Source organism: Pinus tabuliformis, chromosome 6 (genome assembly GCF_031772625.1).
Source record: "Pinus tabuliformis cultivar Carrire ecotype Pingquan chromosome 6, CPIR1, whole genome shotgun sequence".
Lineage (NCBI taxonomy): Eukaryota > Viridiplantae > Streptophyta > Pinopsida > Pinales > Pinaceae > Pinus > Pinus tabuliformis.
This window is the reverse complement of record NC_142292.1, coordinates 1,037,512,701-1,037,529,572: the sequence shown is the minus strand read 5'-3', so window position 1 is coordinate 1,037,529,572 and position 16,872 is coordinate 1,037,512,701. Positions and strand designations below refer to the sequence as shown.

At 36.5% G+C, this 16,872-nt stretch overlaps 1 protein-coding gene across 2 annotated transcripts in view; it reads right to left on the bottom strand.

The window, feature by feature from the left end:
- Nucleotides 1–3,524: 3,524 nt before the first annotated feature.
- LOC149262525 (TIP41-like family protein) overlaps nt 3,525–16,872 on the bottom strand; it is a 249,842-nt gene continuing 236,494 nt past the window's right edge. Inside the window, exons 4-9 of one of the 2 annotated variants that reach the window (XM_089424848.1) lie at nt 5,272–5,388; nt 4,970–5,089; nt 4,763–4,804; nt 4,520–4,654; nt 4,060–4,204; nt 3,525–3,947 (exon numbers count right to left, since the gene is read on the bottom strand). In XM_089424848.1, coding sequence (XP_089280974.1) covers nt 4,100–4,204; nt 4,520–4,654; nt 4,763–4,804; nt 4,970–5,089; nt 5,272–5,388 — 519 coding nt within the window. In that variant the 3' untranslated portion in view covers nt 3,525–3,947; nt 4,060–4,099. The remainder of the gene's footprint in view (nt 3,948–4,059; nt 4,205–4,519; nt 4,655–4,762; nt 4,805–4,969; nt 5,090–5,271; nt 5,389–16,872) is intronic. The other variant, XM_089424850.1, reaches the window with a different exon arrangement.

The following is a 16,872-nucleotide window of genomic DNA, read 5'->3' as shown; positions in this document are numbered from 1 at the left end:
AAATTTATTTACAACATTACTTTCATACCTAGGAGCCCTTGACTTCTTTTGAGGAGGATGATCTTTTTCACAGTCACTTGAGGAGTCCCTTCTTCTTCTTTCATATCTTCTATCACGGTTATTTCTTTGATTGTCTTGTCTTCTTTTATTATTGTAGTTGCCTCTAGTGTTGTAACATGGCCTCTTTCTCTTCTCGGGACAGTCACAAGCATAATGACTTGTCTTGTGGCAATTGAAGCATTAAATATGAGATAACGATATGTCATTCCTTCCTTTTGTATTTTGAGAAGTAGGCTTCCTTGATAGACCTCCTTCTACCTTCTTCCTTTTGCCATGAGTGATATATGCAGCGGGCTCTCCCTCTTCATGCTTTTGAATCCTTCCTCTTTCTATCATCCTCGATTCTTCTTGAGTGAGCTTCCCAACAATTTCATCAAATGACGGAAGGACATTGTTGTTGTTAATTGTAGTAATGAATGTTTCCCAAATAGGAGGGAGACCTCTAAGAGTCACAACTATTAGCTCCCTGTCAGGCACATTTTCTCCAACTCTGTGCAATTGATCTCTAAGGTGAGAGATCCTCATAATGTAAAATTGAACAGCGTCTCCTTTGTTCATCTTGGTTTCCTTGAGTTGATCATTCAAGGTGATGATCACATTCAAATTGTTGATTTCATAAATGTCGACTATCTTGTCATACATATCTTTAGACTTTCTTAAATTCCCAACATATGCAAGTAAATGATCTTGTAAACCATCAGGTATAATTTTCTTTTCTTTGGACTCACCTTTCTTGTACTTGTTCTTAAGGGAAGCGGAAGCATTTTCTGGAGGCTCGGGCATCCTTCCTTGAATGTATTCTAGCACATCATTGTTGTCAGCTATGATCTCCAATCTGACTTTCCATGCAGCAAAGTTTGATGCATCACCCAACTTTTCATGCTCCTTGAAGGTAGAGGATGACATCTTGACCTTGACTAGGCAATCTACTTTCTGAAAATGAGGGCTTCAATGCTTGTCTTCTTTTGGGCTTGTCCTTCACCTCAACTTTAATACCATGTTAAATTTTCTGATTGTTCTATGTTGTATCAGTTACTTTAGCCCAATTTACTTCTTTATTAACAATGCATCCAATTATTAGCAGTATAACCAATCATAAACATAACTGAAGAAAGAACAATGTATGTAGTGACAAAGACAATAGCACAACCATAAGAGACAGTAGATTGGTCCAAGACCAGGGAAAAACCCCACAAGGGGGAAACCCTTTCAAATCTTCTTCTTTAATAGATCGTCATAAAAAGATTTCAACAGAGAGTACAATGAGCCCAATACATATGTTTGTAGCAAATACTAATATATCAGATCTACAGATCTATATAACAGCAGAGATAAACACAGATCTACCAGATCATTGAAGCCAACTGATAAACCCAAGATCAAAACTCTAGACGATCTTAGCAAAATTGTCTGCGTGCATTCGAAACTCTCTGGACACTTTCTCTACCACTATGTGAGGGCGTCTGTAGCTGTTCGGACGCTTTTAGGAAGACCCTGTGCGTGCGTCTGGGGTCAAACCCGCCAAATCTGCTAAAAAACCCTTGGACACTCTCTTCCAGTTTCTATACATGCGTCCAGGATGGTCCGGACACTCTTGGGACTACTCTGTGCGAGTGTTCAAGGACCAACACCTTCATATCTGCCTTTGAACCTTTGGACACTCCCTTAAGCCTCTGTGCTTGCATCTAGGGCTTCTGGCACTCCCATAAGCATGTGTGCCAGCGTTCAAGGAAAAAAAAGCCCAGTTTTTTGCCAACGTCCGAGGATCAGAAAAACCCTAAATAAGAGCAAACTTTACACCTGTGATTTCGAACCCTTATGCGAACTCTTTTCGTCAACCCTGTGCAAACCAAGACAAAAGAGAAGAATGGAAGATGGCTTGATCATTGTGATGAAATGAGCTTGAGGTTGCTTCTATTTAGAGGATTTTCTGAAGATTCACTTGGGGTTAAGGCCGACCTAAGCAGTTACCCATGTGGTTAGGGTCGACCCACTCCATAATGCATGTATGAATAAAATAATTCAAAACTTAACTTCCACTTAACCAAATTGGGTGATCTTTAGGTCGATTTTGGTCCTCTCGAAAAAAGGAATTTAATGGAAGCATCATCTCGGTCATTTGAGCTATCCATTGTGGAATTTGACCCTAGTTGGAAAAATTAACATTAACCGTCCCTTTAGGGAAATTCATTCCGAAGTTGCCCAAATTTCAACAAAGTGGCACTGATCTCTTAGATTTACACATGTTTTAGCTTTATAAAATCATAATTTCACATTGATTTAAAGGCTGATACAAACTATGGTAAATTATTTGGCTTGTGGCTTAATCTAAATATCTTTAAGGCAAGTTGATAGTAGCTCTTCGTTGATTTTCAGATCAGTAAGTTCAAGGAATTAATACACATAAGAATCATTTTACAAACCCCCTAACCTTGCTTAAAGTGTAATATTAAAATCAGATCTGAGCTTATACTTAAAGAATCAACTCAAGTGCTAATCACTAATATATGAAGTCGATGCAAGTGGGTAGTAACTTATGAAACCTTGTATTCTAGACTTAGGGAACCTGGTTGCTGTTAGAGAAGGTCTCTTTGTGTTGGATTCCCCAACCTAAAGTGAGGGGAAATAGTTATTGAGGTGACAATGACAACTCCTGTGAGTTACACTTGAGCTTAGTACCCCCTTGTGTTGGATTACCCAACCAAAAGTGAGGGGAAGTAGCTGCTGAGGTGACAATGACAACTCCTATGAGTTACACTTGAGATTAGTAACCCCTTGTGTTGGATTACCCAACCTAAAGTAAGGGTAGGTAGTTGTTGAGGTGACAATGACAACTCCTGTGAGTTAAACTTGAACGTGGTACCATGTGAAGGCTTTGCACTAAGGGCTGCAAGTTTGGGTGATAACAGGGACAATACTAATAAGTCAAACAACTAAGAGGAAGATTGGCAGTTACCCCAAGGGCTGTCAATTAGATCAACACTATCTGATTAGTTAAATCTGTGTTTTCCTTCTCTCTTTCTCTATGCATTTCTAGCTTAAATTAGCTGAACCCCATTAGACAACTTATAAGTTATAACTATGTTTAATCTATCAGAGTTATCCATAACATCAATTAGCATAATCTTAACCCACAAAGTTCCCACAAGAACAAACTGCCATAAAATTATGTATGTCTGTATACTTATGTGCTTAACTCTCGAGATTCAATATTTGATTATGGTTATGATGCTTCACATAAGAAAATGTGGGAAAAAGACTGCTTTTACGATGCTCAACCTCTGGATCTTTCCAAAGGTCAAGTTTTCAATTCTGTGTTGAACATTAAAGAAATTTACCAGAATTAGGCAATATCCCCCTTACTCTACTCCATATTATCCTCAGATACCTTCTTCCCTACTCTATTACATAGCAAATGCAATAAATTCTCTTTAATTTCTAATCGTTAAATGAGAAACCAAGAATGTCAAAAATGGCAAAGGACAAATTGGATAAACTAAACTTCATGTTCTGTGCACAAAATTATCCAGCCCAGCACGGATACCATAAATTTAGTAGTAACACTTATCTGCCCTTCCAGACATGCACACAGCCAAAAAATCACTGCTAGCCAGGACAACTTGCACAGTAACTACATCAGAGTTCTACCATCACTGAATGGTGAGCCATTTTCAGCATTATGCCAATTTTTTGACATTGACATCATCAAGAACAAGACAATCCAATATCAGCATTCATCTCTTTCACAAGGTCCTAAATTTTTGTACTGGCTACAGCTGAAAATCAAAATTCATCGATTGCACTGAAGCATCAGAAGTGAGATCAGCATACATAAGGTAGAATTTCTGCAGTTTATTTTTACTGACTTCAAATACAGTGATTAATACCTGTACAAGAAACAACAAACAATCAGATCAACCCACTGTGTCCTTTCTGTAAATTACAGTTGAGATTTTGTATTCACAATCAAATACATGTCATTGAATTAAATTCACATGCCTCCAATTATAAAGTGTTGAATTTCATGCCATTTGGTTTCTCAACATCGACAACTAAGCTTTTCATGTATTTGCCAAACGATGGGCAATCTTTCATTAATCAAGTTTGGATCACTGTATGCACAAGATTCTGACGGAAAGCCCCGCTGCAAAAGATCATCAAGAAAGAGACAATCACCTTCTGTTCAGCATTCACATGAACATTATCTTAAAACCACAAGAAGCCTTATTAGATGATGGTTACATGAATCCACCAGCACTAAATATTTATAGCACAAAACAGATCTTGTGCCTTAATTGTGAGTATAGTTTAGTCCTTTACCCTAGTAAACTTTTCAGTATATGATTATGTATTTCCAACTAGAAATTGCAAAAATAACACAACCCCTTGACTCTATTTAAGAAAAGAGTATGCCATTGTTAATTTAAATTTAAGTCATTAGTCAAGCTTGTCATCTTACCACAGCTAAAGCCTCAAATGTGCTTTCTCTTCCGCAGCGTTCTCTAATGACTACAGGCATCCCTTTGGAATCACTTTCAAAAGAACAATACATGCGAGTATCTCTTACTCTCATGAGTACACCATCAACTCTAAGCTGCCAAAGAAAACCAAACCCATAGAACAATGTTTCTAACATCATATTACACTACAGAAAGCATTGTGATTATGCAACTTTTTAAACAAAACAGAAAAGCAAGCTTACCCAGAAACGCAGAAGAAGAAACCAACAAGTTGGCATAACTCTCTACAAGAGAGGACTGATTATTAGAACCGAACCACCACAAAATTATTGTGTCTAAGAGTGAACACGCAAATTATCAAGCGAGAAGACAATTTATTACTTCATAATAAAAAATACTAGAACTTACAAGCATTCTATGTTAAAAAATGAGCCAAAACCACAACTTACAACTTTTACTGTTAAGAGTGAAACCCCATTGTCAGCCAACTCATCTTCATACAATACAACCTGTTGGATTTTAGAAAAGTGAGAATGATCTTCTCTTTGGTATAGAATAAAAACAAACCTCTGTGCCATAGAAAATAAAACAGAATTACATCATCTGTTGATGAAGATGACTGAATACCAAACGCTATCTAGAATTTTCTTAATCGTTGGCCATTTTACAAGCACCTAAAATTCAAGCCAGCCATTACATGTGGAAAAACAATACTGCATAGTCTGAGGAATCCTCATTATGTTACAAATACCTCATCATAAAACAGTATCGGATCCTTTGATTGTAGTGCAACTAAATTGATGCGGTCTTCAGACTCTATCCAACATAGGCATTCACTTGTTTCTCTCGCTTGCACATCCATCTCTACCTGATCATTTTCAAACTATTCTCAAGTAAGCATAATGAGTGGATACTTTTTAGGCAATAATAATGGGTGGATATTGTTGAACACCAATTTCACATGTTATGTTTGCTACCTGAAGCAAATACTCTGTCTGTAAAGCTACAAAACAGTCAGATATCAAAACAGGTTTATCAAAAATTGAACTGCAAAACTCGAAATGGAAGATATTCTCAGTGAAATACTAAGAGCTTTTTGGATATAATCTATTGAGCATTTATAGCCTTGTAATATGCCAAACATCACTTTGTAATATTAGTAGAAGGATTCCTTAATGGCCCATACAATGTTAGAAGCATTAAGTTCTATTCTAATCATCTTTACAACTACATAATTATCGGAAAGTTCAAAGCATCCTTTAATCATTTCAAGTTGTATCAGAGTTGTTAGCCTCCAATATGGAAAAATTGTGGCTATTGTTTTAATTTTTGTTACTTGTCTCACATATGGGTCCCATTGACCCTACGTTACCAGATCCACGGGGTATTGATGCCAAATTCACGGATCCCCATTTTGGATACGAATATGGATATGGATCCACCCAGATCCACATAAACGAATCCTTCAAACTCGGAAACGGATCCCACGCTATTGAAATGAATCCTTTGTCAACTAGCTCTCACATGCCGAATCCCAAGCAAATAAAATTGGAGATGTTAGGTTTTTTTTCTAATTTTTTTAAATGACCTTTGCCACCTCTTTGAAACACTAAAAAGAAAATATTCTATTTAGCTTTTTAGTTAGATCACTTATTAGTAATTTGTAGGTTGTATAAGTTATTAAATATGTAATATACTAGGGCAATTTTTTTTTGTTTCCACTAGGGCTTCTAGCTTCAGCTTCAACATATATATATATATATATATATATATATATACAAATTAATTTAACACATTGATATTCTTTTTCAATAAACAATACCAATATTGCAATTGAACTAGATAATCAATACCACAGAAAAACCCTTGTCATACAACAAACATTCACGGCCTCAAATATGATATCGTGTCATGATATAATCCACATTCAACAAATTTTTGACAATACCCTAGCCAAAGTTTTAACCTTTTCATGATACCCAAACTTGACCAAATTTTAAAATTTGTTCTATGTTGAATGCTTAAAAATTGACTAGAGAAAGTAGCTACCGGTCCATTCTTCAGCATCAAACCTTTTACAGCTAGTGGTTCGCTTCTTTGATGGATTCCACAAAGGTCACATACACACCAATCCAAATGATTCATTAAGTGATTCGCTCCTCTAACAGGTTCCATAATCAGTCACGCATGCACCAATCCGGATGACTCGTTTAATTCAAGCTCGGACCACCAAATTCTGCGGTCACTCCAGGTTCTGTGCCCCAGTTGTTGCTTCAGGCTATGGGGTCTCAATATAAGAAATTCGTTTTAGCTGCAACTGCCACAGTAAATACGCAAAACAACCTGTCATCCACTAGATGTCCACCCGAATTTAGCGTTCAACTTAAACTATAACTTGATCTGTCGCAGACTGCCTGCTCACGGATTCCAAGTCTCAGAGCCTTCGTTCAGAACCGACCTTAAGGATACACCCAATCTTTTAAGTTTATCACCACAGAACTGTGATCAAGACACAAAGGGATCTGCCAAATTTCTTGCTCGGACTTGTTTGCCTTAAGGGGTTGCGACCACAATTTCGTAGAAAATCCCTATCAAGTGAACTTAGGGCTTAGCACAGAAAACTCCTACTACTTTTAAAAAGAATAACCCAGACCAAAATCAAATCAAGGACAGAGATTTTGTTTCTTTTCAGATAGTGTCTCTGGCCAATCCATGAACTCAGATCAGAACTTCATTGCTCTCTTCAAGGGTTCACCTATACCAAAACAATACCACAGATTCTCACTGCTCCAAAGAATAGAGATCAATCTTCAGAAGAATTCGTTGCCTTAAACTAGAATAATTGTGCCACTACAAAAACAAAGAGAGAGGAGAAAAAGGGATGTCAATTGGGGTGGAATCTTTCACCACCGAAATTGACAAGAAGAACAGGTTTATTAAAACCCTCAAAGCTAATGCCCAAGAAACAAAAACAAAGAGAGAGGAGAAAAAGGGATGTCAACTGGGGTGGAATCTTTCACCACCAAAATTGACAAGAAAAACAGGGGTATTAAAACCCTGAAAGCTAATGCTCAAGAAACAAAAACAAAGAGAGAGGAGAAAAAGGGATGTCAACTAGGGTGGAATCTTTCACCACCGAAATTGACAAGAAGAACAAGTGTATTAAAACCCCCTAATGCTCAAGAAACAATAACATGATCCATAATGATGCTCAAAATGAATCCAATCCTCCTTTATTTATAGGCTTCCTTGAGGGGTTTCATCTTCATAAATGGTTGAGTAAATCTTACTCAAAACCCTTTTTCAGGCTAATGAGTCCTATTTGTCCTCAATTCATTGAGAACATTACAAAATGCCTCTAGGTTTTATAGCACATGATAACGCTACTTACTAGGAAAGTTTTGACACATCAAAATGTTAATTTTCAATTTTTTATAATACTTACAAGAAATCTTTAAGACAATACATAGATAATAATAAATATTGTATAAAGGATGGCTTTGTCATTAATAATTTAATTAGATCAATCCCATGCAACACTAGGTGAAGAGTCCTCTTAGAACAATATGATACATACTCTATAGCATGTTCTCAAAATGTACCATATTCATTTACCACTGTAACTAGATGGGAATTTTTAGATTTTAAGCCAAATGTTTGTTGGAAAAACTGAGAGGAGGGGTGAATCAATTTTTCTCTTTTGCTTACAATATAGTTGTTGACCACAAAAATGTACAATTGAGGATTAGTCAACTACCCCTTGAGCAGAGTATATTTTTGAGCATTTCATCATGGTCAGAAAGTCAAAATTTCATAACTTCATCATCATCATTCAGCAGATTGTCAGCATTTTGTACTCCAAGTTCTACAACCCACTGGGGATGATGTAAAAATGATTCTAGTATGATGAAAATTGAGTCATGTAACACATCTAGGTAGCTTAGGATTTTGCTAGAGAGTTTTCGCTCTAGGGAGTTTTTTTTCCTTGGCTCATTATTTGTGTTTTTCAACACTTACAATCGGTTAAGTTTTTCTCCCACATATCCCCCACAGCTAGAGTGAGACTTGATGGTGAAGTATTAGGTGAGTCCTAGTGTATAAAGTCTATGTGTATTGCCATACTAGATCATCTGTAAAGTTTCACAGAATTTGGTTAAGTCTAGGTGTCACTTTTTAATTATTAAAAATTTCTCACTAGTAGAGATTTTTAATAATTATTTTGATATAAGATGTAAAAGTGTTGTCCATAGAAGTTGTTGGGGGTATGAGTAAAATTAGACCTCAACACTTCAGCTTTCTATTTAGATACATTTTCGGGGACAAAAAATGTGTATTAACTCATTTTCTATTTTTTCTATTTTTTCTATTTTTTGGTAAAAAAATTGGCAATTAATTAGCCATAAATTACTCAGAAATTAAAATGAGAAAAAATAAAGATTCTCTCCAAGTGGAAAATTGATTTAAAACTGATGCAGACTTTCCGAAGAAAGGAATCAAGTCACAAAGTCAAGGAATCTCTACAAATCAAGCAGGAAAAATCCCAAGAAAAATTCGTTGGTCCTCTTTAATAACTAATGATCCATAAAATTGACTTTTTCAGGTGAAGGGTCCAAGGTTGTTATTCTGAATGTGAATTTTTCAGGAAAAGGAGGATATAAATATTTTTAGTGGTCCAAACCAGTCCAAGATCAAATCCTTGGTCAATCCAGCTCTCCTTTGGGGGAAACAAGTTCCTTCCTAGAGATCTGTGTAGGCAATCAAGGGATAGGAATTTTTTGGAATGATCTAGTTGTTTTTCTTTGTGGGATCAAGTCAAAGATGTGTAACTCTTGGGACCTAGCCGTTTTTCACTTGGAGAGGGATCAAACTCTCTTATTTTTCTATTTAAGGAAGCTAAAGCTCCTCATTGTAATATCGTTGATCATATATCGAGCTCTTGGCTACTCAAGCTCTGCTACAGTCTTGTACTGGATCTTTTTTTTATGAATAATAAAGAAGTCTTTGGGGGTCAATTCATGGTGGTGCTCCTCTTCCGTCTTCTAATAAATTTTCTAATTCATGTTCTTCATGCTCCACTGGTAATAATTTAAATTGTGTTATTTCACTTGCCAATTTGTGGATTTACTATTTGTACAAGTATTGTACATTAGTATTTGAGATTAGAGAAACACCCTAGATTTAACCGTTCTAATGGGTTTTGTGTTGAACTCCTAGATCTTTTTCTTCATTGTGTTATATATCTCCTTGTGATCTAACAATTTTATCTTGAGTGTAAAGAGATCCATTTTATGAATCAGATCTTGGGTGTTTCGGACGTTTTTGGTTGAACCAACGGACTCCCAAGGAATACAAGTGGAATAGCCTACTTTGATTGCTTCTAAATGCTTATCTAATGAAATGTTTTCCAAGGGTTTCGTGGTCATTGCTTGGGAATATTATTTATCTAAATCTCTCTATCTCATTTTAATGTGCTTTGACTAAATAAATTTGTTATTTTAAGAGCTTATTTCTCCTATCTAAAGGTTGGAGGCGTCCTCATACCCCTTGGATTGGTATTTGTAAATTTTGTAAATATTTTTGTATATATTTACTAACCCTCTTGTATTATTTTTCTTGTATCTTCTATCTATTCTCTTGCAGATTTGAAGTACAAATAAGGGTTTGGATTAAAAAATTATTTTGGAAATATTTTGTTTTTGTAGGTGGAAGTTCAAGAGATAAGGCAAAATTAAAAATTTTAAGCTTGACCCTTGCTCATGGATAAAACCCTCTCGTTTTTCCTTGGACGGAGAGGGTTTCTAGCAGATCAGGAAAAAACAAAAAAAAACCCAAATCGAATTCTCTTGGAAGGTCATTTTTTCAACTTTTGAGAGTTTTTTCCCTAAGTCGCAAACTTGGGAGAAGCCTCTCCTTTCTCTTCAACAAAATCCCTTGAGAGTTTGATGAAATTCAATTTTTTGGCAAAAAAAATTAAAGTCGATTTGTCACTCGAGTCTTGGAGATTTCAGATCTATAATCTCTGAGAAGGTCGTATAAATTCTTAGGCTCTTTTTCAGTAGGCAGCAAGCCTAGAGAGGCTTTTACCTTCTCCTGGTACGAAAATCCTCTTTGGTTTGATGTCTTGCAGCTGATGCAAAAGGTCATTTGGTAGAAAAGCAAAATTATTTTGTGGAGGAGAAATCGGTCTTTTGGGAGAAAGGCACCATTTACGGCTTGGAAAATTTCAGATCTAATTTGTTTGAAAGTCGTCTTCATTTTTTGTAATTTTCCTTTGTCGTAAGCCTAGAAGAACCTCTCATGCGAAGAATATTTCCTTGCCTGGACATCTATTTTCCTTGAGCAAAATAATCTTGAAAAAACAAAGCGTTTCTAAGGTTTGGGAATCTGGAGATTGAATTTTTTGGGAGGCTCAATATTTTAAAGTTTTAATTTTTGGAGGCTTTCATCTATATTGGCCACAAGCATAAGAAGGTTCTTTTTTCAATCAAACCCTTGCGTTATTTTCTTTCCCTTTTATGTATGACAGCTTGAACAAAGTACATTTTATAAGGGAAAGTGTTAGAAGAAATTTCAATTTCTAGCTTTGAGAGATAAATTCTCATTTTAATTTTTGTAAGATCATTTTAAATAGTTTTTCTCATCTACACCTTGAGGAAAGGGTATTTAAATTCCATTTGACAGAAAGAAAGAAGATTATTTTAACGTCCACGAGGCTAAAGATAGCCTATGGTACAGATTCCTTCTTCATCTGTTTGATGTATTTGGCCCTTTTTCTGTGAAGCCTCACCATAAATGCTCTCGGCTTCTCAACAAACCCCTCGCTAAATAGATTATCCCAAGAGCTAGCTACTAGCATATCTGCATAACTTTCCCTGTTGTCTTTGAAGGCCTCACATTCTAAAATGAAATGCTTTTCTGTTTCCACTTTTCTGAAAGAACAAAAAACACATACTCTTTCCTCTCACACTTCTTTTGGTCTTTTCCAGTGCCCTGTTTCACAATGGAGTTTATGAAAATTAGTCCATAACTGAGCAATAAGAATTTTGGCTCTCCAAGAGATATTGGCCTCTATGTATGCTTTTGGTTGATGACTATGAGTGGGATTAAACACTTCAATATAGTACTTTTTCTTTCTTCCTAGCTCCTTATCCCAAGTACGCTTGTGGAACTTATCCATAACAAAAGCTTTTATCTCTTTGTTGTTTATGGGACACATGTTCAAGCAAATACCCCATTTACTAAACCATTTGTTATTTTGTTGCATCCAAGTCTTTTTTCTGTTGCACAATATGTCATTAAAGACAACCTTAGGCCATCTACCCTCTTCCATTTGCTCAATTTTTTTTAAATACCTTATGACTTGCACCATAGCAATTGCTTCAATAGGAGCAACCCATGTTTCACTTAACAAGATAGCATAAGGAACTACACTTTTAATCTTGAATTTATTTGTAATCAAACGCTTCTGAATTTTCTCAATTTGTTTCCACTACATGTCGGATGTACCGCTGGCCCATAGTTCACAACCATAGAGAATCACCGGAATCACTAGAAGCCCAAAAAGAGTTTGAGTTGTTTTCCATTCCCAAAACTCTACCTCTCTAAACCTATTTTGAAAAGCATAAAATGCTTTCCAACCCCCCAAAGTTCTTTTCTTTCTACAACCATCCAAGCTTAGATTTTTGTTGAAATCGATTATGAGGTATTTGTAATCCGCAACTTCTTCCAGAATTTTGCCTTCAAAGTAGAACTTATGTTGGTTATGTTTTCTTTTTTTAGAGAAAACCATTGCTTTCGTTTTGTTGATATTGACTTGCATCCCCACACTTCTACAAAAAAGCTCAAGGGATAGTACGTGCTCTTGCAAACCAAGAGCCAATTTAGCAATCAAAATAAGGTCATCTGCATACAAAAGGGTAGGAGACAATGGGCAACCTTGCTTGACCTTGATATTGCTTCTCAAACTTTTAGAAATGCATGTTGAAGTTCTAATTTTGACTTTCACCTCTTCATACAACCTATGCAAAGCTGCTCTCAAATGTTTAGGAACCCCAAGTTCCTCCATTATGTGTCAAAGCTTATCCCTAGGAACCGTGTCAAAAAAAATTCTGAAATCAACAAAGCAACAAAAGGCTTCATCCTTTTTCTCCCGAACTTTTTCAATGATGTGCCTTAAAGTTATACAATGATCAATTGTGGAATGTTTAGGTCTAAAACTCGCTTTCCCTTTAGCATGCTTATCTTTTCCTTCTGCCCACTTGCTAATTTTATTTTCTAGCATGCTTCCAAATAGCTTTGCAAACAAAGGGTTTATCATTATGGTCCTATAATTGGAGGGATTATTGACGTCACCGATCTTGAAAAGAGGTATTGCCAGACTAGTTGTCCAATCTGTGGGGAGTCCCTGTTGTATGATGTTGTTGAAATTTTTTGTAATGTGAGGTGCAAGAATCTTTGAGCCCCACTTTAGATATTCTGCTTGGAGTTCAGCTAAGTCTTTTGCTTTTCCAACACCCAACTTCTTGATACCCATCTCTACCTCTTGCATCGTGAAGAGTTCAGTATCAGTGTTGACCAAGGGGGGCGGGTCAACCTTGGGATCCTGCTCATAGAGTTGTCTTGCATAGTCAAACCATTTAGAAGTTGTAATACTATTTCCAGTTTGTATCTTTCTCGGTTGGAGCTCCTTCCAAAATAATTTGGGATTATTTTTCCCAAGGAAGATTAGTTCTTCCCTCCTTGAAACCATGAAATCAGCCTTTTTCTTGCTTAATAACTGCTTGTAAGCTTTGAGCTTTATGTTATCCTTGTTTGACTCTTTCCACATTTTCCTTGCCTTTTTGCATTCCTCATCAAACCAAGCATTAACCAGAAATAAATTTATTTCAGACTTCTTAATTTTTGCTCTTTTGCACTATGCAAGTGCGCATTGGATGAAATGTGTTAATTTATGTCTATGAAGGCCGTGAATTGTGATTTTCTCCTTCTTGAAGAGCCTCTCTAGTGTCATTTTGAAAGTATTACAATTTTCTGGAATCAAAAGAATTATGCCCTTTGGGAGATTTTGTTTGACATGCTGAATTTTTGCTCTAATTGTTTCTTTCCAGTCCAAGAGAAACTTAAATAAATTGGCTTCTGATCTGATTTTAAGTCCCATAGTTGATCTCCAATCAAAATTTCCTCCATTTTCTCACACAAACCATGTGAGAAAATTACATAATCTACTACACTTGCTCCATTGTAAGTATTGCAAGTGAAATTACTGGACCTTGCCTATTTAGTCAAGCCATTACAAATGACTAAATCAAAGGCCCAACATAGAGTAAGCAATTGTTCACCAAAGAGATTGCATCCCTTGTCCTCTGAAATTCTTTCCCACTGATGATTGCTCTCTTTTGTAGGCCAAATAGGGTTGTAGTCTTCTTTACAACAAAGAATGTTAGCTTGCTCAATTGTAGTCCTAGCATTGAAATCACCCACTATAAAGACTTCACCTAGCTGAGAATATGTTGCAATATCTACTTTTAAGGCTGCAAAGGGATCTTTGTGGTCGAGCCCTCTACCTTTGTAAGACTTTTGAAACTTGTGGCACAAAATAACATACTACAATTCTGATGTGGTTTCCATTTTTTGATATTTTAAACCAAATGAATTGTTTATTTGAGTCTTCTTTTTCTAACTGAATGAGACGACCTTCTTTCTCCCTCACTAAAACCATGATACCCCCGTGACCTTTGCCATTCCATGCTACCTTGTTCCACATTGCCCTCTTCTAGTATCCTTCAAACAGAGGTGTCTTGCATCCTTCATGCTCATGTGTTTCTATGAGGTAAATTATGTCTCTATCTTCCGCAATAGGCCCTAACACAGGTCCTCGTCTCCATGGGTAACTACTACAATTCCAACAAACTAATCTTAAGGAAACCTGGGTATGAATTGATTGCTATTTATTTTGACATGCAAGACTCACATTTGAGTCTTTGTCCCTGCTTTCCCATACTGACCTTGCTTCTTGATTTCTTGTTGAAGAGTTTGTTGCCTCTTCTTTATTACCATCTTGCTACTCTGAATTAGAAGGAGGTCCAAATCACGTTATCACAACTTTACCTTTCTAAATCCATGCTCTTTTACCTTCATCTCTTACTGCCCTAACCTTTAACATTTCCTCCCTCCTTAAACGCTTTAAAGCCTTGTCCTTTGTCTAAGGAAGTTTTCTTTGTAATTTTAATAAAAGAAGTTTTTCCTAGAGGGAGTTTGGGATTTATTCCCATGGTATCTCACCTCCTATTTTCATAGGAGGGTCTCTATTTGACCACTAACATACTAACTTAGTAATTAGATCTCATTGCTAATTAGTAATTTGTTTATTTTGCACTTATTAGTTCATAGCATTTAATTGTTAGATTTAGATCCCATATCTTGTGTTCACTTTCTAATAGCTTTTGAATCATTTGTTTTTTGTTTTGATCTAACTATTTGGTGATTTCACTAGTTGTTTAATTAAACTTGCATTTCAACAATTTGATCTAATTTGCTAATTGGTATCTCTATTAAAAAATTTCTATCTTGTCATAGATCCAATTCGCATTGCTTTATTGAGTAATTTTCACTTTCATATTTAGTCATGGGCATAAGCTAATCTTATCATAATATAATAAATTAGGCTCAAAGTGCTACTTGTTAATTCGATCATATAAGTGAAGTGGCATTTACTATTGACACATTTAAAGTATTTCTCTCTAAGTGTTAATCTCATTGAAGCATTTGTTTTAAATCTCATTACTAATTTGCATTTAGATTTAGTTTGCATTTTATAAAATTTACCTCCAAGCATAAGCTTGGTTGATAGACATTCAAGATACTTCCCTAACAATCATTTAATTTGATAAACTTGAGTCTTGAACAAAGGTTAAAACATGTGACCTCGTAGTTCTCTTGTGGCCGAGCCCTTGTAGGAACAAAGGCACATGGGTTATCTTGAAGTTTAGGTGGGTGTTGTTAATGAAGGACAAGTGCCTCCTCTGTTGGACAGTTAGCATTGTTTGTTTGGCTAGTGGCAGTAAATGTGTTGGCATTGATGTCAATAGTCATGTTGGGAGATCAAGTTGGGTAGTTGGTATTGTTTGACAATTGGCAAGTATGTTGGCATTGATGTCAACCAGACTGGCATGGATGTATATGCTAGCATGATATTAGGCAGGATAGCATTATGTCCACTAGGCTAGTTGTGATGGAAGAAAATGCTAACATTAATGCGCTTGATGTGTCAAGCTCAGGGGGAGGCCTATGGTTGCTGCAGTCTTTGGTAGAGAATCATCACAGTAGCAGGCCTATTGGAAAAGCCATAAAAAATCATTGTGTTGGTTGGGGAGTCCAGGATTCCAGGCACAAGAAGAAGATTCATGGTGCAAAAAACGACAAAGAGTTTGTAGCCATGTTTCAAGTAGCAAATGGGCTCAAGGACTGCATCGGACCTTCTCCACTAAAAATTGCTGTGAAAGAAATTTCTAATGGTGTGTGGAAGTCCATAAATGGATCTTTGGAATCAAAAGTTATTGTTAGTCGAAGTAAGGATCTTGAAGTCCTTAGGAACAGGACGAATTTTGGAATTTCATAACAGAGAAGCAAACCAAATTTCAGAACCAGGAAGTAGGCCAAATTTCGGAACTTCAGAACTTTGGAGGGTCGGAGTCTTGGAGGGTCGAAGTCTTAGTCATTCGGAAGTAGGCCAAATATCAAATCCCCAAATTTCGGAACCTTGGAACTTTGGAGGGTCGGAGTCTCAATCAATGGGAAGCAGGGCGAATATCAGATCCCCAAATTTCGAAACCTTGGAACTTCGGAGGGTCGGAGTCTAAGTCAATCAGAAGCAAGCCAAATTTCGAAACCTCGGGACCTCGTAACTTCTTATTAATGAATCCTTTTTAAAAGCGTTAAGGATTGTGGGGAGCAAAGATTTACAAAGGAATTTGCCTGCAAAACAAAAGGATCGAGGGACCCTTTCTCCCTCCTAGGACAAGCAACATGGCAACAATTGGTAGGCCCTCAAGAGTTGACGGTGGCAAATGACATTAGCATGACATGGTTGTACAGAAGACCTGTGGCAGTTAATTTCAACATTACTGAGTGGTCTAATGGGGAAAATCCTAGTGACACGTGTCACCACTAAGTAGACGCCACGTGGGGTGTATGACAAGAGCATGATGTCATCTTGGTAGCATATCAAAGGTCAAAGATTTCGTAACTTCTTTCTAATTGAAATTTGAGAAAGTTTTGATACCAAAATCTTCCGATGTTGAATGGCAATCGGTCATGGAGCCCAAAGAACCAAGGCCGTAGAGCAAGGCTTAGT